The 27,349-nt window shown below is 44.6% G+C and overlaps 1 protein-coding gene across 3 annotated transcripts in view; it reads right to left on the reverse strand.

Annotated features, from left to right (window-relative positions):
- Nucleotides 1-27,349, reverse strand: part of Ranbp16 (Ran-binding protein 16) — a 90,766-nt gene that overhangs the window by 57,187 nt on the left and 6,230 nt on the right. For 2 of the 3 annotated variants that reach the window (XM_050191804.3, XM_055061500.2), the window contains 8 exons: nt 26,800-26,893; nt 26,485-26,726; nt 26,216-26,368; nt 25,832-26,152; nt 25,609-25,755; nt 22,518-22,690; nt 15,750-15,940; nt 6,399-6,504 (listed from right to left, as the gene is read on the reverse strand). In XM_050191804.3, coding sequence (XP_050047761.1) covers nt 6,399-6,504; nt 15,750-15,940; nt 22,518-22,690; nt 25,609-25,755; nt 25,832-26,152; nt 26,216-26,368; nt 26,485-26,726; nt 26,800-26,893 — 1,427 coding nt within the window. The remainder of the gene's footprint in view (nt 1-6,398; nt 6,505-15,749; nt 15,941-22,517; nt 22,691-25,608; nt 25,756-25,831; nt 26,153-26,215; nt 26,369-26,484; nt 26,727-26,799; nt 26,894-27,349) is intronic. The other variant, XM_050191805.3, reaches the window with a different exon arrangement.

Raw genomic sequence — 27,349 nt, forward strand, 5'->3', positions numbered from 1 at the left:
AATGCCCTTGTGATTGTTTGCACTACTGTGTTGTCGTTCCTTTGTCCCAAGAGTACGGAGGAGAACCTCATATCTCCCACAGCATAAGTACCACTATCGGCAAGCGCAACTCTCTTTTTGGCTTCAATGTATGACATGTTCTCCCGTACCTTCAATGCAATCACTTCTTTTTCTTTTTTCCACTCAGGACAAGATCTGGAAAAGGCCACATGCTGACCCGTGCAGTTTACACAACACAACTCGTTTGTGCACGTTTCATCACCATAGTCTTGTTGACCGCATTTAGCACAAGTTGCTCTTCCGCGACATGACTGGGATCCGTGCCCATATTTCTGACACCGAAAGCACCAGCGGGGATTGGGCAAGTAAGGTCTTACTCTAAGGTACAGGTAAGCTGCCTTAATGGAAGTGTTAGCGAGTCAACTGAAGGTGGCTTTGCGTTTTGGCTTGGTGTTAAGGACGGCCAGCTGCAGTGCAAGTTTGCCAGCCGTTTACGCTAGCGGTGGTAACCTCATCTTGGAACGCCGCTGTCAACCTCTAGCCTCGTCGCCGTTGCGAGTGAAGGAGTTCGACGAAGCAGGCTTTGTGCGCAACACGACAACGCCGCCCTGTTCTGCTTTGAGTGGGGGAGTTGCCGCGGGAATGCCGACAGGGGCTCCTTCCCGCGTTCCGACCAAGACGCAAGACAATGTGCTACCCAGAACGGCTCAGAGTTCTACGAAGCCCCTCTGACGTCGACTCCGGACCATTACACCTGTGTGTATGTGCGGCATGTGTATGTGAGTCCTCATCCTCCTCCAATAGCACTCATCCTCCTCCAAGTCGACAGCCCTCATCCTCCTCCAAAAGGGCTGGTCTACGGTGACGTCGAACGGTGACGTCGAACGGTGACGTCGAACGATGACTGGACGAACGTTTCCGTCCGCTTGGAATCAAGGGGGGACCAAGTGCTTATAAGCAGCGATTGCCGGCTGCTAGAGAGTGCTCGTTGACGTGCTAGAAATGTACTCGTGAGCTGTGTGCTCGTTGTCGTGCTCGAAATGTACTCGTGAGCTGTGTGTTCGTAAGCTGTGTGTTCGTAAGCTGTTTGCTGTATGTTAATCTTGCGGGCTCCATTTGGGAGTCACGCTAGACTGTCGATGTATGTCTTGTCTAAGATGTAAATAATGTAAATAAATCCTGTTCACCGAGTTCCTCTGTACGACCGTCAACTCCTTCAAATGGTGGCAGCGGCGAGATCGTCCGACGACTCCTACATCTGGTTGACAGCGGTGGGATCGTCCGACAACTCTGACATTGGGAAGCGCGCACCGTGACCTGCTGATAATGAGCCGGCACTTCAGCAATCGGAGAACACCGTACGCTCTCGCCCAGATGCCGCCATGGAGGAGAGGAGGGGGAAAGGGGTACACGCAGTGGCGAACGGTGTCAACTATGCGTTTTGGCTTGGGCAGCAGCACATCATCGTGATCAGCCGCCACCGAGCCAGCGCTCTGATTGCCGCTGCACATTGGTGGCATTGGAGGAGGAGCGAAGAGAGTAAGGCTCGTGCCGTGGGCGAGAAATGGTGCCAGCACGCGCAGCTAGAGCAGCGTGCCGGCCCCGGCTACGGAGCTGGTTATGGTGAGGCACGACGGAGCCGTGAAACGGCGCCAAAGAGCTGTGCTCTAAAGAAAAGTTTGTTATACCCACTGCGAGAACATCTTAGCTTCATTAAAATGAAGCTTCATTATATACACTAGTTCATTATATCCCGTTTCATTGATAACAAGGTTTTACTGTAAATACCTTGGTATATGAATAAACAAAGCCAACAAATACAGTAAAACCTTGTTAAACCGTACCCGCTTAAACAGTAGTTTCGTTTCAGTAGTTCAGTAGCAGTAAAGTCAAATCCTCGACTCAGTGGTCATTGAACATAATGCATTTTGTATCCGCATAAACTGTACCAGGTTATCACGTACGTATCGGTTAACACATAGGGTTTCCACTTTTCGTCGTGCAATCACGGCGGTGCGTCACCCCCATTGGGCGGGCCGGCAGAACAACAAACCTCAGAGATCAGAACAAGGGCCTCCAAGCACCCTGTGTGTTTGTGCATGAAGCAACATCATCATTTCGGCGTTGGTTCTTTATTCTATGCCAGAGCATCAGAGTGTTGTGGCGTCATGCAAGCTAGGACTCGCTTCATGCCAAAGCTTGGATAAAAAACGCAGAGTGTTAAGCATAGAAGAAGAATTGGACATCATTTGTGCTATCGAACACGGCATGATGAAGTCAGCACTGGCACGCGACAAGGATCTACCGTTGACTATGGTGTGTGGCACTTGGAATGCGAAGAAGTTGATTGGCAGCACTGCTGCAACTGTGAACAGATGTCGGCTATGAGGTTCGACTTTTCGCCATTGTTGCCTCTGTTGTTGCCAAAGAGTCGCCCAACGACAGTGATGAGAACAACACGGAAAGCGACAGCAGGGGCGATTCAGGCCCAACAGTGGCAGAAGCTGCATTTTATGCAATTTCTTTATTAGTGAGAGTTGGAGCTGCAATCCATACGCGGACGCACAGTCACCATCGCTCGCTGACGGGCTGTCACCATAGCCCATGGTCGCGACGTCAGCACCGCACGCGGGCGCGCTTTCCCGGTCACTCACGTGCGCTGGTAGTACGTCGTCAAGAAGCTCGGCGGCATCCGCTTCTACGAGTAGCTTTCTCCCTCTTTTCCACGCCTTTCGTATCTTCCGTACATATGGGCCGTTCAGAACTTGATTCCTTTGGGACTCATCACAGAAAACGTGTGTAAGCTGCCACGATCGTCATCACGTTGATCGCAATGCACAGCTTGCTGCTGTGCCAATGCGCCAGAGAAAGGTTCGTCAGCAATTCAAATCTACAACAGCCAATAGGTGCATGCCCTGCGCCCGTCACTACTGCGGCCAATCGCAATGCCGCTTTTGCCTTTTATTTGTTTTGCGTTTGCTGGTTTAGTTTTCGGTGGAGAAATATGTTGCTCCAGCTATCTTTAGCTCCGATCCCTCCTCTTTACGATGATACCAAGATGGTGATGCTGCGTCAATGGATAGCCGGGCGATCCACAGTGCAATGGAGCCTTCTGAAGCCCAATTTTTTCGCAATTTTTGATAACAGCACTCTAGGAAAGTGCTGTTTTCTCGATTTCTAACGCATATTTTGTTATAATATTTCACCACGTGGTAAATAAAGATCCATGGATTGCAAAAAATAAATAAATAAATAGTAAAATCGAAAATTTTGACAATTTGACCACTTCAATTGCCGCGTCCCCCCTTAATGCAAGTCATGTCTTATCAAGATTACGAAGTCGTTGCTACTGATCATAATCATGTTGGTGGGCATGACCAACTTAATCCGTTGGCAAAATAGTTCAGAATGAGAGGCCAGTGAGCAATCTGGGAAGATCGTTATCAGCACAGTTGGCGCTGACAGCATGGGTGACACGGCGTGCAGCCCATTCGTGTTCGGAGGGGTGAAAAAGCGACGAGGGAGGGGCACGCGAGACTGGCAATGCAAAGAAAGCTGGAAAACAGGTTCTATTGTACGAGCGGGCCGGCCGTTGGGGTGGCACTTGAGAGTGCAGCAGCTCGAATTTCTCGTTTTATTTTCAAGGATTTCACATTCCATTACCTTTTGGCACAGACAACACGCAGCCAGACTTTATTAAAATACAGTAAAACCTTGTTAAACCGTACTCGCCTAAGCAGTAGTTTCATTTTAAAAGTAGTAAAGCCAAATGCCTGACTCAGCAGCCATTGAACATAACGTATTTACACGATTGTAAGTCGACCACTTCTTTTAAATTTGAAAATCTGAAGTGGGAGGGTCGACTTACAATCGAAACCAAAACATGGCACCGACAAAAAAGCGACACCAACGGGAGCTACAACGTAGTTATAATTTTATGTTTGCTCTATGGCCCAACCCGTAGCTTTTCGCTATCCCGTGTGTTTGTTCATCTTTCGGAAGGGTTTTTCAACATTTTTGAGAATTTTACAGTGCACACAACACTCATGCGGGGATGTCAATAGCTGATGGAAGCGCTGCTGTTCCATTCGGGGCAGCACCCTCAGAACGGCAGTGCTTGCGGGGAGTATCGGTAGTTCATGGAACAGCAGACACCGCTCACGGGTTTCTCTTTCCTTGTTGCACTTAGCTTTCTCTATAGTTTGACGAAAGACATTGGTTTGACGCGTTCCACTTGGTGGCCGGCTACATGCTACTTTTATGCTTCCTCAGTCGTCATGAGTGCTCCAGGCCCATTAATCATTCGGCACTCGTTCACAACAGCGTTCAAGAGGGCTGCCATCCTTTACGCCAAAGAAACAAATCACTGCGCATCGGGCCGCAAGTTTGATGTTTCTGAACGGGTGGTGTGAGAGTGGCGACTGCAGTGAAGCGAAATTTTCACCTGTGACGGCAAGTGAGGAATTTCCCACATGCCAAAGTCTGGATGCTTTCCGGAGCTGTAGGCTAAGCTTGCGGCATACGTCGCTGAAATGTGTGATCGGTCCCTGCCACTCAAGTTCGACATGGTCATGAAACAAGCCCGGATCTTCACCTTTTAAGGACCTGCTCCGCCGTGAGTATGAGTGGCTGGTGGCAGAAGACTGCGAAATTACGCCAACCGGACCTGTCAAAAGAGCCTCCCTGACAGCTGCGTGCGGTTGGGTGCATTCGGCGTGGGCTGCTGTTCCACAAGATGTCGTGGTGCGGTCATTTGCCAAATGTGAAATTTCGCTGGACGACGACGCGCTGTGGGACTGTAGCAACGATGGCGATGGCAGCACTAGTGAAGACGAGTAGTCCAGTGACCATGTCAGCTACTAATAAATTTTCGTTATCGAATGCGCCCTCGGGTATGCTCTCTTTTTTTTTTTCCTGTCACGCGATATGGTGGGGTCGACTTAAATGAGTCGACTTAAAATTGTGTAAACACGGTGATGCATTTTGTAACCGAATAAACCGTACCAGCTTATTGCATAGGTATCTGTTAAAATGTAGTGATTGCGCTTTTCATCGCGCAATCATGGCAGTAGGTTGGCCAGGCAGAAGAAAGAACCTCAGAGGTCAGAACAGCCTCCAAGCACAAAGGCAGAGGGCACTTGGAAGAGTGAAACCACATTCATTAACATCAACGTTATTTCCGTGCAGAGCCAGAGAGCATTGCCAAAAGGACTTCTTTTTGGGCAAGTTGGTGCTTAGATTTCCTAGGTATACTTTGTCGCGCAAAATACAGTTCTTGAAAAGGGACAGAAAAAAGGGAGACAGTGAAGCGCCAACGAGAAAGATGTTCCAAAAGGACTTCTTCTTGGGCAAGTTGGTGCTTAGATTTCCTAGGTATACTTTGTGGCGCAATATACATTTCTTGAAATGTATTTTGCGCCACAAAGTATACCTAGGAAAGAGAGCATTGCGGCTGGTTAGTTGTGGCCCTTGTTTTGGCATCGTGCAAGCTAGGACTCGTGTCATGCTGAAGCTTGGACAAAAACCGGGTGCTCAGCATAAAGAAAAATTGGACATCAACATGGAACGAAGTCGGCGCTGGCACGCGAGAGGGATCTACTGTTGACTGCGGTGCGCGGTATTTGGAATGCAAAGGAGAAGATGCTCAGCAGTGCTGATGGGACCGCGAAAAGATGCCAGCTACGAGGTTCGACTTTTCGCCATCGTTGCCTCTGTTATTGCCGAGGTGTCACCTAACGACAGTGATGGGGACAACACAGGAAGCAACAGCGCGGGCGATCCGTGCCCGACAGTGGCAGAAGCTGTGCATTACATCAGCCTCATGTGGGTGTTTGCTGAGAAGAGGGGGCTGGCAGAAAAGTTGGCTCGCAGCTTAAGGGAGTTTGAGGCCACTGTCGTGGCTGCTGGCCACCACGGCATCAAACGAAAATAACAGACTTTTGTTGCACGAAATGAATAAATACTGCATGTTTTCTTGCCCTTTCATCGCACTCTTTCCAAGTTCCATCTTTTACAGGTAAGTGGGCAATCTCACACTATTTCGGTTAAGCAGCACTACCGTTTAGTACATACTTTTTCTGAGCTCCGGTCAACTATGGTTTAATGAGATTTCACCGTAAGCGATAATGTCATATGGGGACATAGTAGTAAGTGGGTTATTTCACCATAGAAAACAGACAAAGGTTGACGGTGCAGCAGCTTTTCATTGTTATAACCAATATAATGTTAAAACCGTTATAAGTGTTAAATTGTTATAAGTGTGTTCGAGTGTACTCCTCTACCGTCTTTCAAATGCTAAACAAGGGTACAAGCTGCTGGAGTGTTCCCATTCTGGTGTTTATAAATCTTCAGTATATGAGCATAATGATGAGCTCTTAGCAACAGCTTTCAGGACCCACCTGCAGACCAGTTCACCATCCATGGCATCATGGTCATCAGCGGTTGAGAATGAAGCACGGCCACCTATGGCAGCACCAATGATGTACACCAACCAAGACAGTTGTCCTGTAAATGTTGCGAGCAAACAAAAAGAGAAGTGGGTTACAATCCTCCACTACTTTACAGCCATTTACATTCATTGCAGCTCACACAATGTTTATAAGAAGAGTGTGCTTTCAATACACACATCAGACAAGGCTCAGGACACCAGTGAGTTCTTTCCTTCCTGTGCCTATTCATGTCAACCATAGCTGACTAATGCTGATGCACTTTCATCTAGAAGGCAGTTTCTACTTTTACAGTAAACTTCTGTTACTTGACTCGGGTTAATTGGATTTTCTGGTTAATTATATCCCGACCGAAGGTCCCAGCCAGTGCTGAGACCTTTGGCTTTTCGTGTGTGCTTCCGTGTTTTGATCATAAAATGGGGCCTCGCTGGGTAATTTAAATTTGGCTAGTTAGGAATGCATGCGCCCGATCTCAACAGAGATCCCAATGGCGTCGGTCTTGTAGTGCTGGGGGACACTGAATACATTGAAGACTTTATCTGATGGCAAAAATGCCAATTATTAGCCTACCCTTGCCAAAGTTTCAAGTGAAACGGCAGCAACAGCAGAGTCACATTATGCACTTTCAGCGTGTCAGTGTCTTGTATTGCATAACAAACTGGCAAGGTGCTTAGTCTAGGCATCAGCCACCATCCCATTCATGATGGCTGCGGAGTCGGCCATGAAACGCAGACTATCAAATGCAGTGGACCATACAAAGGACAACATGTCTCACATAGCGATAAGTGTAAATAAATATCCGTTCTGCAACAGTAAACTCAGCAGGTTTCATAATTTTCCAATTGTCAGAACTGCATACATGCTACATTTTTTTCCTAGAAATTTAGATGCTCATTAGAAGTTCTTAAATTCTTTGAAATAAAAGCAGCGGTATGTATGGACATCGTTATGCCTTTTGTTTAAGTTTGACCGGCTGGATAATTATATCATTTCCTTCGGTTCATCAATGTAGAATTATAACAGAAGTAGACTATTCGCATTTTGTTTTGTTTACTACCACCTTTACTACCTCGTTTACTCCCCAGTGTAGAGCACTTTACATTCAGTATTCTCATATGTGCAGTTTCAAAACATGGACATCCCGAAAACTTATTTTTCTATTCTTATTTCTCAAAGGGTTATCGTGGAATGTTCACCCACATGGTTCTCCCATAGGTGACAAAGTAGTTACGCCTCATTAATAAGGACGCCTTAATTCCCGACCATTACTGTCTATAAAGTGAGTTGTCCGCAATAATAAGTCTTGATGAAAAACTAAGAACACTTATCGAGAAAAGGAAAACACTGCAAAGTTTGTTTCTTCATATTTCACTGCAAACGTGAATTGAAACTTGAGAAAATCTGACTCATGAAGTGCATTATGCTGGTAGTCACTATGTGCAAGAAAATTGCTGTGCAGTTTGAATCGCCCCACGTGCAATGAGGACTGTGACAGCAGGCTTCCTGTTGATGTAGTTCCCAACAACAAAACTTTGACTCAAAGTAAATCCAACCAAGGCAAGTGCAGTGTAGGAAGAGTCAACTTGTTCACGAAGATAGCAAATGAGAGGAGAAGCTGCTCTGTCTCCACAGATGTTTTCGTACAAGATGCTAACTGAAAAACGTGGAATGCCCAGACTGACTCAGAAAGCATGTACGCTGCAGAAAACGCAGGAACACCAAAGCTTTCACATAGTCGCTGCGGTAGAAGAGATGCTGATCAATGAGGCTGTGCTGCTTGCTGCTGTGCTGTGTGGAAAAATTGTCCATAATTTCGAGTTGTCCATATTAACAAGGGTCATAATAACCCGAATATTGCTTACAAGTGCAAGTACTCGTACTTTAAGCAGCATCTGCAAGCGTGCTTGCTTGCAGGAACTGACCTGGCATACCTCTCTTATATGGCAAAGCATGCTGGTTGTTTTAGAGCTATATTGAAGATAAAAATAAGTTCCAATTTTACTAAATTTGTGAAGAAATATTTGTTACAGTTTGTCCATGTATTGACAAATAAACTATGTAAACTGCACACATAAATTATGTGTCACGTTATGCTTACCTAAAATTCTAGATGTGCCAATACTCATATCTCCAAATGGAATCGAATAATGAATATTCAAATAATTCAATTTGCAAATTGTCAAGCAACACAAAAGTACCCCCAGAAGTTGGCTTTCCCTCGTAGCGGCAAGGAAAACCGACGGCGCAGCTCCATCCACCCGCTCTGCCTACTGTGACTGTGCCGCGTCGTGCGAGCCGTCGACAACCCCTGTAAAAAATGATCCTGGCCCACCCGCAGCACTTGCTCAGACAGCCAACCAGAGGCTCTTGTGCCCTTTGTCGTGCAAGATGGTGCAAGTGCGGGTGGTCTTGCTGCTTTTCTGGTTCATTGTGTTTGCGCCTTGTGGGCCTTCTCCCGCAGTGCTGCCGTGATGGCTAACGCGAAGCGACAAAATTTGCCTTTTGCCGTGAAGCTCGAAATCATAAATCGAGTCGAATGCGGCGAAGTCTAATGTCGCCACAGCATGCAAGATTCCGAGGAGCACTCTCAGCACGATCTTGAAGGAAGAATAAGGGGAAGATAGAGCTAAAGCAGACAAACTCGCGACCCAGTGCCCATGGCGCTTGACGCGTACGCATGGTGACGTCGAGGTGGCCGTGTACAAGTGGTTCATCAGAAATTGCTTCAGACGTGCCGGCTTCCACGTGCCCAGTGGTGACTCAGAATATTTTGATAAGCACGACGAAGCCCTTGCCCGTGTCGCCGTAGTTCGGAGTGAACTTTCAGAATTTCCGGAAGCCATTGACGGATCAACGGTCGACGAGTTTGCGAGTGCGAATGATGGTGTTGCGACCATGGGAGAGCCTGAAAATGAAAACTACATTGCCGACATCATACCGAACACAAGTGACCAAGTGATAGTGGGCACACTGAGGAAAGCAACAACGATCCTTTGCCAACATCATCTGAGGCGATTGGTGCACTCACACTAGTCCGGCGCTTCTGCACGAATGTGGAACATCGGGGCCTCAGCTGCTCCGACTCTTTAGACAATGTGGAGAAGTGTGTGCGTCGCAGGCAGCGAAATTGCCCAAGCAGAATAAAATACAGAACTATTTCATGCGAAACTAAGCTAGTTTCATCAACAAAGTGCTTTTATACATGGTACATGCTTTTATGAGGCCCAATTCTTTAGCAGGCTTATATCGAATTATGCCCTATACCTGATATATATCTATAACTGATAGGTGTTTTGTTTTGAGAGTTCGATATAACTGGGTTTGACTGCATTGAAATGGCATACAAACACACTTCATTATATTGAGGTTCTAAATACATGCTGTTCTATGGACAAGAGGTTATGAAAATGTAAATATTTAGTTATATCGAGAATTTTGTTACACTGAAGTTCATTATATCAAGGTTTACTGCATTCAGTATAGTATTCTGTGTAAAAACCAGCACAGTGCCGCATGTGCCACAGAGTCCCTTGTTCCTGATGCTTTCGTTGTCTTCAGCACAAAAAGACCGCCGAGAGAGAGAATAAATTTTATTATGGCACAGTCGAATCTCGATAAGTCAAACTCGAAGAGGGCAGAAAATTTGTTCGAATTAAAATAAGTACTCGTTTTTGAAGTATTCGTGCACCATAGCACAATACACGAACAGTGCGAGTCGGGAAATCTTACGGCACACAAGCACACAGCGAGCGAGGACCACGAAACGGCCCACGCCAGCCAACGCTCGCTTCCCGAAAACGACAAAAAGCGAAACTTCAAGGAGCGGGCTAAGCTGGCGCCAGGCCGGCACGGAGGCCAGTGCAAAGGCATGCGCGCGCAGAGACCATCGAAGATGAGGGAGTTGCAAGGGTGTTGAGAGGGAGGGCATAGTGGTGAGGAAGGGGGAGAGGGAAGCGGATGTGCTTTCCCGCCAACTTGCTAGATGGCGCCAATTACCTCTGCCACCTAAGGTCTTTGAATAAAACTAAGAGGTAGTGACATTCTCCCTCGCCCGGCCTCTGCTTCTCCTGGCCTTCTCACAGTTCGCCCACGCAGTTTGGTCGTCCGCTCAGAAGCCGCCCATAGAGTTACACGAGGTGAGACATTACACATTGTTGGTGGGTGTTTGTGCTTGAATTTTTACCTAATTTAAGGCTTGATTATTGTGTGCTGTGCTAGGAGCGATGATAAAACACTATGAAACTGGCTGAAGCAGATGTTTCTTGTGCTTTTTCGGCGCGTAACTGCATGCTTGTTTTGTGGCTTCGGGTTGGCGGCCTGCTTCCAGTTAGAAGGCTTTGAGGCTAATTTGGTGGACAAATTCCTTTTAGTGTCGAGTATTAGCACCCAAAATCAGAATTCTTTGTCTCGCCAATAATGTACATGTAATGTACACGATGTTTACATGCACCCAGGGCTTTGTTTGAGTGTTATGTCATCTACGACCATGCATTGTACTCATAGGCAAAAACACTGTCGCGACTTGCACAGATCAACATGCTTTACAAGTTATTTCTATTGCATTGATCAGATTCGTTATTTGGCTTTTTAAAGACACTTGCCCGGCGTGAAAGAGCTGCGAAGAAGGTTTCACCAATACACGCCAAAGGCAATGCGCTTGCGTATGTGTAGCACTATGTAGCTGCCGATTCAACAACTCAGATGCGTTTGCGCTGCTCGAAGTACGTACGTGTGTACTTGCGTGTACCCAATCGACAGCCGTGTGTCCAGCTTGTGCAGCTGCATAGTTTAATCATCTTAGTACCACGATAATTGAACATAAGGCACGTGACATATTCGCCTGAATAGCGCGAGCGTCATGTAGAAATTTGCGCGATCAACGCGGAGTATCTCAGCTATTCTCGTCGTTTCGTCATGAGGCTGGCATCCCTTTATGCAGTGAAATTGGTCCTACACTTTTATGACAAATTGGTGCTGTTGGCTCTAAAGTGCAAATATCACAGTGTAAACCTGTACTTCATTTGTGAACAAAGCGTATGCAAGGACGAAAGTTACTCATAGAAATGGTTTCCGTCAATGAGCACTTTCCCCCTTTGCGCAGTTCCAAGTCAATATGAGCCAACAAACTCGTGCACCACTTTATCCTGCTGAGACAGCGAAGCGGAGAAAGCCTACTCACAATAGTCAAAATTATTTGCGCTGGTAGTGAACAGCTTGTCTTCGCAAAATATATTTGCAGCGCCAAACAAAAGCATGGACTGATCAAGCTACGCACTCTCAGTACTACAACAATAACAGGTGTTAGGTTTCTATCACGATATACGACAGAACACAGCCTACGCACTCCATAGCTTCATACAGCTGTTGACGATAGTGCGATCAGGAAACCAAATCTGAACGAGCACTGAGTATAGCACCCGTGCATAAGCTTATCCATGCTTGAACTCCGTACCCTTTCAACAAAGAAAAAGGCTCCATTCGTACACATTTGCATCTCCAGTACTCTTAAAATCAACCCCTAACATAAAACAAAACAAAAACTGAGTTCTTCAATGATGCAGTTAGCCACGAAACTTAGCCAAAACATCTGAAATCACTTGCAAAAGCCTTGCCGCAGTAACTCGATGGCCAGCTGTCATAGTGGTAAGTGCGCCGAGACACAGAAAAGAAGAAAAAATAGAGAAAAGGGCACGAAAAATACCACGTAACGGCGCTCAACCAATTCGGAGATGCATACCTTCTCTCCTGCCTCCTCGCATGCTTCTCGCAGCAGCAGCAGTGGCAAGATAAAAGTATGTCGCTACCTTTTAGTTTTATTCAAGGACCTTCCTGCCACCTACTGCCACTGAAGCAGCGATGTTGCCGAAACCAGGACTGAGAATCAGCTGCTCTTCCCTCTGCCTGCTCGCGTGTATTTTCCTTCATCTGATGACATATCAGCACTGTGTTTACCTTCTTTGTCCTGCGTTCTTAATGCGAGTCATGTCTTATCAAGATGACGAAGTCGGTGCCGCTGATCATAATCATGTTGGTGTGCTCCCTTCTGCTGTGGTGCTGCCACGTTCAAAAGACAAGGAGAAGGAGGTACTGGGTGTTGCCTTTGCGTGCTTCTATTCAGGGTCTGTCTTGTCTTACAGAATTAGATATGGCGTACTGTCTCCAACAACCTGTCCATCGGGACGTCTCGGTTTAGACACGTCATTGTAAAAAAAAAATTAAAATGCGCGAATGAGACCACCCAAGCCAACCAAAACAAGCGCGAGTAAGAGCTCATGCTGGCAGACGATAGTGCGAAACAAGCGGTCCGGCTGAACCAGATGCCAGTACAAATCAAGCGGTCGGGTGGGTCCGCAAGATACCAGTTTCCCGCCCGTATGTCACTGTAGGGGCCATTCTTATTGGTCTCCTCTACTCGTGGCTCATAGCGACAGCAAGCGTGCGTTTTGCCGATAGTGTGGCTGGGGCATTACAACGTGACGCAGAAACAGCGACCTTGCCATTTGAGGGAGGGAGGGTAAAATTTCCGCACATTCCCCCCCGGCACGCGCATGGCATTGAAGGTTTCTCCTAAGCATTTCCTCTATGGCTGGGTCAGAGCAATGCTGGTCGGAGGTGCTGCCGCGTAATTTGGCATGCTGCTGAGAGCATTGTCGGAGGGCGGTATGTTCAAACTACCCGTCACAAATGCTTGCGCGTTCGAGTTACTGGGCGTTTTCATCCAATGGAATACACATAACTTTGACAAGACCATAGCACCAGTTCGAATAAACCATAAGTTCGAATTAGGCATGTTCAAATTAACGAGATTTGACTGTACAACCCTTAGTCCAGCGCAGCGCGGACAGGCCACCCCAGCTGACACGTTTACAAACTTCGTCTTCATGGGCGCTTTCGCCCTAGTGCATGTGCTCCCCAACGTCGGCCCGCCTCAGCCCAAAAAATCAGCTCAAAGGTTGAGGGCTAGCAAGAAGCAGATGCAAAATTTAAAAAGGCAACATGAAAAGGAGGAAAAAAAAATTTTGCCTGCTTTTTTTGCTTTATTATATAGCTGCCGATTCAGTGACCACAGCATAAAGCATCACTACCAGTTCAACCAGGACTGGCTAAGCATGTGTGAATGGTTCGCAATACTGCATGACCGCTATCTCCGACTTCTGCAATATACTTAGATGGCGTGCACGAAACCTGAAGCCGTGCTGCACTTGACATGCATTTAGATTTGGTCATATTAAAATATGACAAACTAAATTTTCTCCCATACCCTGAAGAAATTGAGGCTTGATACCATATTTACCTGGCCAACAGCTAGAAAAGACAATTCTACAAAATGTCGTGCAAGTACTCCTTTAAAACCGGTAATGGCATAAACATACTGAAACTTATTTCTTGTTATAGCTTTGAACTGGTACTCTCGAAGCTATAGACAAGAATCAAGTGATCAGAGTTCCACAGTTTAATTGAAATGAGGTAAATCAGTATCTGACAAAGCAATTTTGCTTTTATGCACTGCTGTGTTGTATGCCAGAGAAAAAATAAAAAGTGTGTGCATGTATGTAATGGAAGAAATGAGGTTGCTCAAAAAGGCAATGATGCACACGACAAACTAGTACACTTCAACACGGACATCCTGTAGTGGTTGCCAAACCAAGTGTAACAAACTGAACTACAGTCTCCGACTGATAATAAGGACTCGACAGGAACCACCTAAAAGTTTAACCCTTTCAGTGTCGTTACCCCCCCCCTCCTGAGGTGACACACCACCAGCATCAGTATTTTTTATCAGATATTATAAAACAATCACCGGTTTATTTTTCATTGTGAAGAAATGAAAAAATAACATTGATAATGGCAAACGCTCTCTGTGTGTGGTCCTCAGATTCCTATCTGACGAAAGGAATGTCAAAAAGAACATGGCGGGACACAAATGCGGAAACGTACCGGTAAGTCATTGATGCTGATAGGGTTAAATAAACGGGAGTCCGAAATAACTCATTTGCCATAAAATAGGTGTCTATTCCAAACACACACCAATAATTCAGACCTGTTCGATTATTCTTATAGCTGCACAACACCCCCACTCATATATGACCTGGTCAGTCCTTATTTCTACCACTGTCACGTCACAAGGGGTACATCAAGATATGGTCAATGCATGCCCCAAATCTTCCTCCCCTGACAACTGGAACAGAGGTCACAGGTTGCAAGAGTTCTACAACACTACCCTCACATTATTGCCACCCTTGTCAGCACTAATATTGAGGGTAGAGTTGGCACCATTTGAAGCTTCTAGATTCTGAGGGGCAAAAATTATTAACAGCAGACAAGACCGTGTTGCTACTTAACACGTTAAGGAACAAACGCAGGCAGCATGAGAATGGGACACACATGACAAACACATAAATGCTGCCTTGACAACTTAGTGGCTTAGCTTGGCTAGGCCTGGTTTGCTCCATAATTTGGGCACAGTCGGCATCTAATTGTTTCTGGTTCGCTCGTGATTTGGACACAGTTGACAACTACTGGTTTAACTAGGGTTTACTACTTTCGGTTTCGAGGAAGCACCAGCAATGTATTGAAACAAAAACGTTGCTCTTTCTGCTTGTTTTGGTGCCTGAATTAACACGTCATGCAGGTGATGTTTGAATCATAAAACAGCGAGCTGTAAGTAGTCCAAAATTTAGATCCTTTCTATTTGGCAAATGGTGGTGCCATAAGCTTTCCAAATAATCGAGCATGGCCAGATTAACGGTGTCCGAATAAGTGGCTGGCGGCTGTATAACTTGCCACAAATTAATTAATGCCACAAGTGCCAAAAATAAGCACTTTTGTCACACATTACTGCTGCCTTTTCCTTTCTCAGGCCACAAAATCTGGTTGCATGTTAGAATACAAAGTGCATTCATCATGGCCCAGGATATCCCTGATATTCTGAAGTTCCCAACATTGATGTTCAAAAAGACCCCAAAGGAATAAAAAAAAGTGCTTTATGGGACACTATAGGAGTTTTTGATCAATCACTTTTAGATATATCACCTTCAGTGCACATGATTGGCTAAATTAGCATGAGAGAACATGTTGAAAAGGGTTCGTCTCTAAGTACAACCAGACTGCGTATCATTTTCAAACCTTCAAGCTTCTAGGGGTGGGGGCAGGATAGGCATCAGGAACAACCATAACACGAGGAAAATATATTGCCATAATAAAGCATCACCCTAAGTGTTAAGCAAGGGCATCACCTAAAATGATCAGTCAAGAATATGGCCCCAGCCTCATGGCAGAAACTTTTAACGAGGAGTGGCCCACCTTCAAGAATGGCCAGATCAAGGGCAGCAGCACCTTGATTCCCAGCTTCTCTGTATGCCTGTGCAGACTGGTCCAAAAGCTGTACCAACAGAGCACATGTTTTTTCATATTCACAGCGGCCGATAGTGGACAATTGGTCCAGTTGCTGATGCACCATGCCCATGTCATCCAGCGGGTCTTCTAAGCCTTCCCTGCAACAAACAAGTAACTTATGGTAAATTCCCCCCAAAAAACTTCTGCGCTACATTTGATTGATTGGCCTAAGACACATCTGTAGCTTCAGTAAAGAAGAATCACTGCACAAGCATAACACAACAGGACAGACAGAGTAAGAAACATTCATAAGTAAATTAAATTCTCCAGAACAGTCAGAACATGGTCATAAACATTCCAGGTGTCTTGAGCTTACTGTATGCTGGTACCTGTCATGATGACCAAGTGCACTTGCTTGCTACCTGCTTGCCAATCTCCCCTTATTATGTATTATGTTGTTATCTTGCTGCCTGACATCTACTGGCACCAATGGGGAGTCATTTTCAGTAAACCAAAGGAACTAAATCACAAAAAGGGCAACTTAAAATATGACCCTTATAGTTGTACCCCTACATAAAGCTCTACATTACGCCTGCATAAATTGTGGCCCCGCTCTCCTCTCTAGCGCTCCCTGCACTTGCATTTCACGTCTCCTTATAACTCACATCTCCTAGCAATTGGCTTCCCTGCATGACATGAAAATGTTGGCAGGAGCAAGTGTCAAAGTTGCGCAGTTATGGCAAGAGAGATCCCGAGCACTTCTATGCAAGTAGTGCCTAACGACATGGACAGCTGAGGCGTGAGAAGAAGTAGTTCCCCTTCTTTGGCTAGGGAATATCGGCTCCAACCACATGCTTTACATTGCACTTCACAAGACTATCCCATGGAAGGCACCTTGTTCTGGTTTAGAGCACAATACTGGCATAAATAAACAACACTGCTCATATGCATTGCAGTTCGTCAAATTGCACTCACAAAGTTGGGCCTCAGAGCCTGGCATTGGCGAACATTCACTCAGTATACTCGCATAGCAAGTTGAGCCTATCGTATAAACCAGATGTGGTGAAGTGCCTAGCGCCACTTCGAAAACGACGATCAAGTACGTTAAAAATATGCAAGCACGCGCACTGGGGCACATACACCGTTCACTACAGGACGACGCCTCGCTGCACGTGCGCTTGTGCAGTGAAGAAAAATCAAGAAGACAAATACCTACAAATAAGTAAGCGCCACAAAAGAGCACCCAGAAAATCGGAAAATAATGCGTTGGTGAAGCAGCCCACAGAAGGAGAAGATTCCATGTCGGCAAGATGGACGGCACTGAGAAGGGGAGCAAGGAAGACGCGTTTGCTTGGGTTGGACGTCAACAGCCGTCGAAGGGCCCCAGCCGAGCGCCAACGCACGAGGGGACCTCTTACGACACATCTTGCACTCCCGTCAACCAGGCGACAAACAAGAGTCTGAGAGAGCTTGCCTGCATCTCCGCTCATGCAGTTCATAGAGAGACACACCATGCCAGCTTCGTGATACACAGCTAAACTGTGAGTGTGCTGTGGTAGTCGGTCAGAGCGCTTTGTAGGGGCACTTGGTCTCGCTTGACCACAAACCGTGTCTGTGTAATTGTACTTTCTATGTTTCAATATACCGAGTGTTTCCGCGAACACTTTCAAAATTTTTTAAACGTTGCCTGTTGCAGATAGCACAATTCTAGTTCATGAGCTGGTCTACTCGAAGGGGTGGACATTACTTGTACAAAACATGAAATGCGTAATTGACTAATTAACAAAAAGTTCCCTAAATAGGTTTTTATCTAATTACATTATGGCCCATACCGCAATTTACAAATTCTAGCCGTGGAGTTTGCAAGCAGATCTACTTGGGAATGAATTCTCAGGATGATACCAATTTCAAGATATTACTTCCCAAACCTAGCGGAGAAATGCGTTGGCGTTCCAATTACTTTCTTAACAAAACGACGTTTTATGCATTCAAGCACAAAAGTAACTGGAACGTCAATGCGTTTCTCCACAAAGTTCAGGAAGTAATATCTCGAAACCTGTGTCATCAGAGAATTCGTTCCAAGTAAATCCGATCACCTTGTGAACTCCATGGCTAGAATTTGTAAATTCTAATATGGGTTATAAGGTAATTAGTTAAAAAAGGAATTAGTGAATTTTTGTTAATTAGTAGATTATATATTTCAATTTTTTACGCAAGTAGTGTCCACTGCTTCGACTACACCACCTCATGAACTAGAATTGTGCGATCTGCCACAGGCAACCTTTAAGGATTTTTGAAAGCGTTCGCTGAAACACCCTGTATGTTTGTGTGCTGCGATTGTTGCCACTCCTTTGCTGCCCCGGAGGCATCTCTGACTCTCACTGTTAAGCCTGCTCCCCAACCCACATCGTAACAATGGCATCGGTGACAGGACTTTCTCTCCTATTTATTAAGTAGGTCAGAACAGTGCAATCAGAGACTAGCTGAGGGCTGCGCGGAATGCAGAAATGGAAATCATTACACTCATTGAGGCTGGTGAGAAACTTGGCTTGAAAGGTGCGGAGCTTAAAGCATGGGCAGATGAAAAAGCAAAGAAAGCGCATGACGAGAGAGCACAAGCATGTGAAGCCGATAGCCATAGATTAGAGTTACAGCGCGAGGTTTTGGACAAAAAGTTATCCCTTGAAGAGTTTCGCCTCAACAAAACGCGACTACAAGGCACGCAAGGTTCTATTCATTATCAGGATTTGATCGCGTTGCCATTTAACGACTGTGTTAGTTCCGCCAACCTCAGCAATAAGCGTGGTAGCAATCTTGTTGGTGATCTACAAGAGAGACGTACGTACGCAAAGGCCAACTAGTCTTCATGTGGTGTCTCCTCATCAAGACTTGCATCCTTGTGAGCAGCACACTGATCTGGACTTCAGACAAGTCATAGCTTACCTGGCGCTAAGGAATGAACTAATATCAGTGGGAATGGTTGTAGAGTGAAGAGCATGAAAGTTATTGAGATTTCTGGGATGGTTTCCTCTAAGCAGATGAAATGCTTAGAACAGGAAAAAATTGCAGCTGCATCTGAACGTTGCCTGAAAAGCCAACAGGCCAATAGTGTTTTCCAAAAGTCCCTGGCATCTGAAATCGACAGTGGTCACGTATACTAAACTTTGCGTAGGAACATGGAAAGGGAGCATACCACGAAGCAACTTGCCTGTAGAAAAAAGCTTAAAAGAAAGCAACAAACGTGCAAAATCGGATAGTGCAGTAAGGCTCTTCGTTTCTCACAGAAATGCCATCGGAAGGCCTATGCTTATCCAGACAGGTGAACCCTGATGTTGCATGAAGAGACAGGCACTTCAGGATGAGTCTATATGGTATGTCAATGCGTATCGCAAATTTGTCAGGCATAAGAAAAGTGGGGTCTTTCTGGAGTGCTGTGTCGCAGCAGTGTACATAATTTTTAATATGAATTTTTGCTGCTTTGACCTGCTCCGCTCGAAAATAATTTTGTGTTGTCTAGAATGCACCGTTCGCATTTCTTCCTAGTTCTGTGAAAGATATCAAAAGCCAATCTGTGGATAATAAACAATTTCAGGCCTAAATCATAAGTTCGGATGGTATACAGTAACAGTGCTAACCTTAATTTCTTCACAGTGGCGACTGAGAATGTTATTTCTGTACTATTGTTACTGTTATTCCTGCTTTTGTTACTATTACATTCCTGTGTACTGTTATATGTAACATCACCAAGATAAATACCACATGTTTCCTATGTTTGGAATGAAAATGGCGCGTCATTAGGGTGATGGTGAGGATTACACGAGCCGTGAACTTTGTGCAAGATGCCAAGTTCTGTAAACCTAGTAAATGATCTGTGTCCCACTTTAACAACAAGTTGGATGCCTCTTGTGAGTTGTGATGTGAAAGAAATGCTTAGTTGCTAAGACTGTTAGCATGTTTTGAGTGCGTACAAGCGATTGTTGTGTATAGCCTTCACAGGAAGTGTTTGATTCCCTAAACACTCCTTGAAATGGGGGCTAATGTGGCGAAATGCCTAGCGACGCATCGAAAATTGTTACGGTGTGGTTCAGGGAGCAGGCTTAATAGCGAAAGTCAAAGACGCCTCCAATGGCAGCAGGGAACAAACGGCAACAATCGCAGCACACAACCATAAGAAGTGCTAATACACGGACATAGGGCATGGGGGCAAGCGAGACCAAGCGTCCCTACAAAGTGTTCATACCGACTACCACAGTGCATTCACAGTTTGGCTGGTGTCACACGAAGCTGGCGTGGTGAGTTGTTCGATGAACTGCACGAGCAGAGACGGCAGGCGAGCTATTGCAGACTCTTCTTCGTCGGCTGGTTGATGGAAGTGGAAGACCTGTCATAAGAGGTCCCCTCGTGCGTTGGCACTCGATGGGGTCCCTCCGACAGCTGTTGGCCTCCTGAACATCAACGTCTGACCCAAGGCAATGTGTCTTCCTTGCTCCACTTCTCAGGTCCATCTGTTTTGCCGACGTGGGTTCTTCTCCTCCTGTAGGCTGCTTGAGCCACACATTATTTTCTGATTCGCTGAGTGCTCTTTTGCGGTGCTTGCTTATTCGCAGGTGTTTGGCTTCCTTATCTTTCTAGACTACATGAGCGCACATGCAGCGAGGCGTCGCCCTGTAGTGAACGGTGCACATGCCCCAGTACACGTGCTTGTATATTTTTAACATGCTTCATCGTCGTTTTCGATGTGTCGCTAGGCACATCACCACACCGGAATATAAGTTGAGATATTTTCATGAAAGAAAAAAAAAAAGAAAAGCTAAAGTCCCCCCTTATCTTATAAAGCGTTCTTTAGCTGAATGTGAGTCGTCGTATGGCAGCCTCTGGCTTGTTGACTTCACCAATGCGAACGACAACATGGCTGTTGTGTGCCAGTTTGGCATTTGGGGGTTGACCTATATTCCCACTTGACCTATAATTCAGTTTTTATGGTATTTGATGCCTCAGTTCTTGTTTTCAAGCAACTGGCAAATGGCTTGGGCCTTGGAATCCAGCATTCGAGAACATTAGCTTGACATATCTATTTGGCAAGTTATATCCATCCTCGATTCTAAAGCGTGTCTTTGAAGAAATACGTAGTACAAAGAAGTCCCCATAATTTGATATCTCTTCATTCGAAATGACAGACAATTCAAACTGCACAGTTGGTCACAGCAAAGTCCTATGTAATTGGATAGCGAGAAACTCCCGTGAATTCCAAAAGCTGCCCAACAGTTATTTCAAACAAAATTTCTCGTTCCCATGGACTGCTTTTCAGAAAAACCCAAGCCAAAGGCAAAGGTTTGACGTGTCGCTAGCTACTGTAATGTTGCGTGCCATAAAAATGACGAGGAAAGACGAGTGGGGGGCTGATATCAAACTAGAGCAAGCAGAGCAGCGCATGCCCTCCTTTCCCATTCGGCTAAAATGGAGCAGGTAGAAAGAAAGGTGCAGTTTCGGCCAAAAGGTGAAGCATTGATAGTTATAGCAAAGCATTAGAGAACTACACAAGGTAAGGTTAGTAGTTTTATCGGCCGTGCATATAAATTGCAGTGAAGGTTCACTTACAAATTAAATTAACAAACATGTCACAGACCCACAGGCAAACATGAACAGATCTCACTCGATGACCACAAACACTCGCTGTCACAACTCTAGCATGATGAAGAGTACCGACCTCTAAGAATGAACACTTTGGGCTGTGCACGTGTCGAATACTTGTGATTATATGACCAACATTAGGCATGCAGGAAAAGACAGCGCACGTGAAGCGGCCAGCCATCTCGGCTCATTTAGCTTTGCACCCGCTGCAGATTACCTCCAAGACACAGCACGTGGCTCAGGCATTTGCTTAGCCATGCAGACAGACATGCGCAGTCACGGCCGCAGTAAAGCAAGAGACTTGCGTTCAGCTTCATCTCCCCTCCTCTAATCCATTTGATTGTGTGACCTCTAACAATGCAAACACAGGAGGACTATATGCATCAAGTCGCCATCCTTATCGGCTCACCCTCGCAAGCTTTCCCTCACACCTGCAGCAAACGGCAGGAGGTCTCATTGCACTTCTCAGAACCTAGTTTTCTCTCAGTACATGCCTTCGCGTGCTCATGAAGAAAAGGTGAGGCTTTTCCAATGCGAGCCCAGTGGCAGTTTTGGTTCTGCATGCTGTACCACACAATTGATTGGGCACTATAATCAAAGGGGCTCTCCTTAGTTAGAACTACGTTTTATTCTAATAAATTTCTGGCCTTGGAGTTCGATTTATTGCGATTCTACTGTATAGAATTCTAAGACAGAATTATTGTACTCAAAATGCAATAAATGCCTCTTCGTATGTTGGCCCCTTATTCCCAAGAGCTAACACCAACATGTCCTTTGCTTTACAACTGCAGTATATGGCTCACCTAACACTTTTGATTGGTCTGCCTACCTGCCTATGGCATGGCCACTATCATCACTCTCTCAGGAGATTGTGCTTTCAGTTTCCTCAGTGTTTTCTGATATGTCCATATCATGCCAATGTTATCCAATTTCCATCTCATGTGTACACTGTACATTTTCAATCAGAACTCACTTTATGAACTTCAGTTACAATTCAGTTACAATAAAAATTAAGTGTGTCAATTTAGCCACTTTTTCTACTGGGACAAAGATGCTCCGTACCTAATGCTGCCATATACTGCAAAGACATGCCAAAACACTGACCTCATTACTTGGCTGACAGAGTCTAGCCGTGAAGTGATGTAGGCCCGTGTCACTTCTGGCGTGTAGGCGTCCAATAAGTGGGGCTCAGATGCTTTCACATAAGGCACCGACGCCACCATGCGTTGCCAAAGGCTCAACAGATAGTGGACACTGTTAGGTGCAAACTGCCACATCTGCAGAACAGTTTTAAATGTGTTTAAGTACATGCACATGAAGGTGCCACAGCTTCTTTCCAAAACAATCAACTTCCCACCACTGTAACATATTTAAAATAGTGGCCATCCAATTAGGTAGCATGAAGCTACAAGGAGGCCCATACATGTTTCTTGATAAGAAAAGCTTTACAGCATAAACAAAATAAAATTCATCCTAGTACAAATAGTGAGCAAAGGGCCACTGCTAGGCCAACAGCCTTATCAAATGGGCTAATCAGGAAGCTTGTATGGCAATGCTAGGGCAAATTAATCGACAAATCAAAGCTCAACTCTATGCAGCTTGTAACACGCATGGTAATTTTCTCTTTCATATGTCTACCTCCACCTCAGACAATAGACATCAGCCTCTGACTAACTATGAAACAGCTAATGTGTATTAACCACAGAAAGCCCAACATAATTTTCATACGGTAAGTGAGTACCTCAAAATTCAGGTTAAAGCGTGGGAAACTTAATGCAAAGCCCTTAGTAGCATTTTTGATACGCAAGTGAAGCTTCAGTTCCGGAGAGTTCAGAAAATTGATTACTAATTAATTAATATACTAAGTAATTTATAGATCAAAGACCATTTCATAGCTTTTTTATACAAATGTAATCTTCATGGCCAAAAGGTGAAGGCTTTAATTTTCCATGTGAAATGGTATTTGACTTCTACGTAACAAATTTGTATGTCATGAGAAGCCAACAAAGACACCAAGGAAAACATAGGGGAAATTATTTGTACTAATGGAATTAAAGAAATGATAAATTAATGGCCATGAAAGTGGATGAAAAACAACTTGCCACAAATTTGCATGTAATTGTAATTAGCTTTTGGTAGTTTCGAAATTATTCAATGTAATTAATTTAATGCAAATTAATATTCAATATGATGTAACTAGAAATGCTGCCTTATTAATTAAATTTGATGACAGTTCTGAACACTTGAATTTAGAGTGAACTACAGCAGTGCCTGCAAGTCACACCATGTAGCAGCCTCATGGACACACATGTTCAGACAGGCAAACCCATTTCTCAGTAAGTTCCCTTATTAAAATGGCAGGTCCTGTGGCTTGTATTGGCAACATTGCATCATGCATTTTGCAATTATTTTGCATTTTATGTGAGGCAAGCGCCACCACATCAGAATGCTCATGTTTAGTAAGTTTAGACTTCACTTTTTCCATGTTCATTTGATTGTTCCCGACCTTTGTTTGTTAATGTTTCTGTATTTAATATGTTACAAGCTGTCCATTCATTAAAACTGTTTGTTCCTTTAGTGAGCACATTGAGTTTTCAGTGTCACTGCTGAACTTTGAAGTTTGTTTATTTGCTCATTGAGTACATGGGGAGGACCAATGAAAAAAGTTGCTTAGGAGGGATGATAAGTACCGAGAATTTTGAAAAGCAATTGTTAGTGAAGATAATGCGAGAATGGCAGCAGAGGATGCATTGTAAGCCCCAGGACAGTTATTCTACTGACTGCATTTGCACAATGTTCATAAAAGCTGAGAGGAAAGCACCATAAAAGTAATAAATTACTTTCTAGTAATTATTTACTTTCATGGGACAGTGTTGTTAACTAATCAATTACATTTTTTAATTAAGTAAATGTAACACATTATTTTCTCTTCTGTAACGTGTACAAGTCTGGTGCTTGAGCTTTGTCGGGTCGGCATGCATAAGTCGAGCAAATTAAAAAATATGAAGCAAAAGAATGCTGACATACAGCAACAACCTAACTTGGCTAACTTATCACAGCCACTCACAGTTCTCAAAAAGTCTCACCCAAAAACAGATGGTTACAAGTATGAGAGTGTGAATATTATATTTATTATGGATATGAATCAAACAGATCTTACTATTCAATTCATATTTGACTTGAGACAATGACATTCAATATATTTTAATATTCAACTAGGCCAAATATTGGGTGTAATGCAATTACTACAGCATACCTCACCTCATGGAGGGAACACATGAAAGATTATCACAATATAAACTGAAAAACTTGCACGTGTAACTCATTCATGCCCGATTATCTCCACCTAGAAACTGAATTACAGGCTTTGAGAAACAAATCAGCTGATCTTTTCTTTTTTCTTTGAATGAAAAAATATTCATTACTTAAGTTAATATTCAGAGGAAATCTTTTCCAAGCATTCAATTCTATTAAACAAATTTAGTACAAGAACAACACTAGTTACATGTAATCAGGTATTAAAATAAGTTGACTCTGCCCCAAGGTCAAGACAAGGATTGAACTTTCGAAGTTTTAGGCCAACACTTAAAAAAAATAAAAAATATGGGGTTTTACGTGCTAAAACCACAATGTGATTATGAGGCATGCCGTAGTGGGGGGCTCCTCAAGTTTGGACCACCTGGGGTTCTTTAACACGCACCTAAATCTAAGTACACGGGTGTTTAAGCATTTCGCCTCCCTTGAAATGCGGTCACCGTGGCCGGGATTCAATCCCGCAACCTCATGGTCCATCACTTTGATAGAACCTGCCCCCATCATGCAATCACGAGTAGTAGTCATGAGTTCTACTGAACATAGCATGGCCAGAGCTAAGCATCATTATACTAAAACAGGTCACTCACCATCGTCATTGGTCAGTGATTTGCTTTAGTATAATGGTGCTCACAGAAGGCATGGAGAATGCCAGCCACTGGCAGAATGCAAAGCACATGCTGAAAGGCAAAGAAGTTTCCTGATGAGAAAGCAGGTAGAAAAACTGTCACATGACAATTAATTCACCAAAGTAGGAATGAGAATGAGGCAATAGAAAAAGGAGGAGCAATAAAACCTGCAAGAATCAGAAATAAAAGCAATGGTGGCCAAACTGTGTATCAATGATGCCAACAAGTCCAACACCAGGTTTAAACGCCCTCACCTGGAGACTTGTCACAGTGAACTTGGCAATAAGGGCAATTGTTTCAGGATATGTTTCCACTTTGACCAGTTCTCCAAGCTGGTAGTTAGATTTGAGCCTAGCAAGAAGCCGACAAAATTCATGGTAGCTGTTTGGATCTGAAAGACTCTGAAAATATACACATTCATAAGCGACAGGTTCTGACAAATGGTCCACATAACCCTCTTCGCTGGTCTGTACCCACCTGAGGGTTTTCCAGAATGTGCTTAACGCCAGTGACCAACTGGGATAAAAACTTGGCTCGCTCTGCATTGTTGAATAGTGAACGGCGCACTGATGCAATCTGCACCAGGCATGTAAGCACCAGTGGGCTAAGGGCGACTGGTAGTGAGTGAAACAAGTCAAAAAAAAGTTGCAATGTATTAAAGTCAAGAAAAGCAGGCCTCCAGCCAGTTGGAATTTGAACAGTGCAGAGATCATCTGAAGACTCATCTGGGCTTGTGCCAATGAAGTCAAAGCTGAGGCAGTGATGTGCCAATCGTAGCAGCTGGCTCATCAGTTGCTGCTGCAAAGTACCGGCAGACATTAGTCAGCAGTTCTAAGTTGCTGCTGTAAAAATTATACACACCTGCGTATCATCACTGAATGTCATCTGAGTCTTCCACGATTCCAGTGCTCTCCTTAGTAAATCACAGGCCAACTGAAAAATGTCGTAGAGTTGGCTGTCACGGAAGGATGATGCTATTTTGCGCTGCTTGGTGAGGCTCCGATTTGCTTCAGCCTGAAATGCGAGCATTCCTTATGTTCAAGGCCATCAACAGACAAGGTGCTTCGCTTTCCTTTAGCTAGTTTTGCAGAAAAATTAAGTGCCTCACCAATTTTACAAACAATGCTCACCTCAGTAACATGGTTCATCTCGCATGTAAGCTGTGAAAGCAGTTGAACGCCGACCATGCAGTACTCAACTGAGCCTTGCAAGAATGACTGCACCTGACGGATGACACTACGGAAAACAAAATCTTCCTTGTCGGAGTCGAACCAGCCCAACTTTGTGAGCCTAGCAAAAAGCTGTACCAAAGCCTGGGTCACATACGAGGCGCCTTTTGGTCTCTGCCACAGGTAGGACAAGATGTAGTTACCTGTGTGAACAGCGTAGGCAATGTATGAACATGGCGGAGAAATTACACTAGCAACATTCCTTGTGTCACTTACGCATTTCTAACCGCTGCTGCAAGCTCAAGGATCCAGGACTTTTAGATACTAGCTTGCTCAAAGTAGTGGCAGCCAGAAGTTGTGCGTAAGAGCTCTGCAAGAAACAAATAAAGACTTTACACTCAATGAACTTTCAGCAACAAAGGCTGCAAGTAACAAGGTTTGTGTTAAATTTGTCTCTTTCACAGTTGGTGGCCTGAAAATCCAGCTACAAAGGCAACTCGACTTCCATGTATGGTCATTCTACAGGTAATATTTATTGCTAACAGTGATTCAACAGCCATTTTCAGCAGTTTTCTTCTTCAAGTGTGGAGTCACATCACTAGCTAAATTAAATGCAAAAATTTAAATATTCAGGAAGCAGGCAGGCCTGAAGCATTATATGCAAGAACATATCAGGGATAGGAATTTTTCAGGGAGCTTTGCTACGTTCACAAATCTGGGTTTCCCGCCTTTAGCATTCAAAAATAAAGCTTTAGATGAATGTTTATGGTTCGCTCTACTTACAAAGATGCATCCTAAATATGTTGTCCCCGTCTACATGCTTCAT

This window comes from Dermacentor andersoni, chromosome 1, assembly GCF_023375885.2.
Source record: "Dermacentor andersoni chromosome 1, qqDerAnde1_hic_scaffold, whole genome shotgun sequence".
Classification (NCBI taxonomy): Eukaryota; Metazoa; Arthropoda; class Arachnida; order Ixodida; family Ixodidae; genus Dermacentor; species Dermacentor andersoni.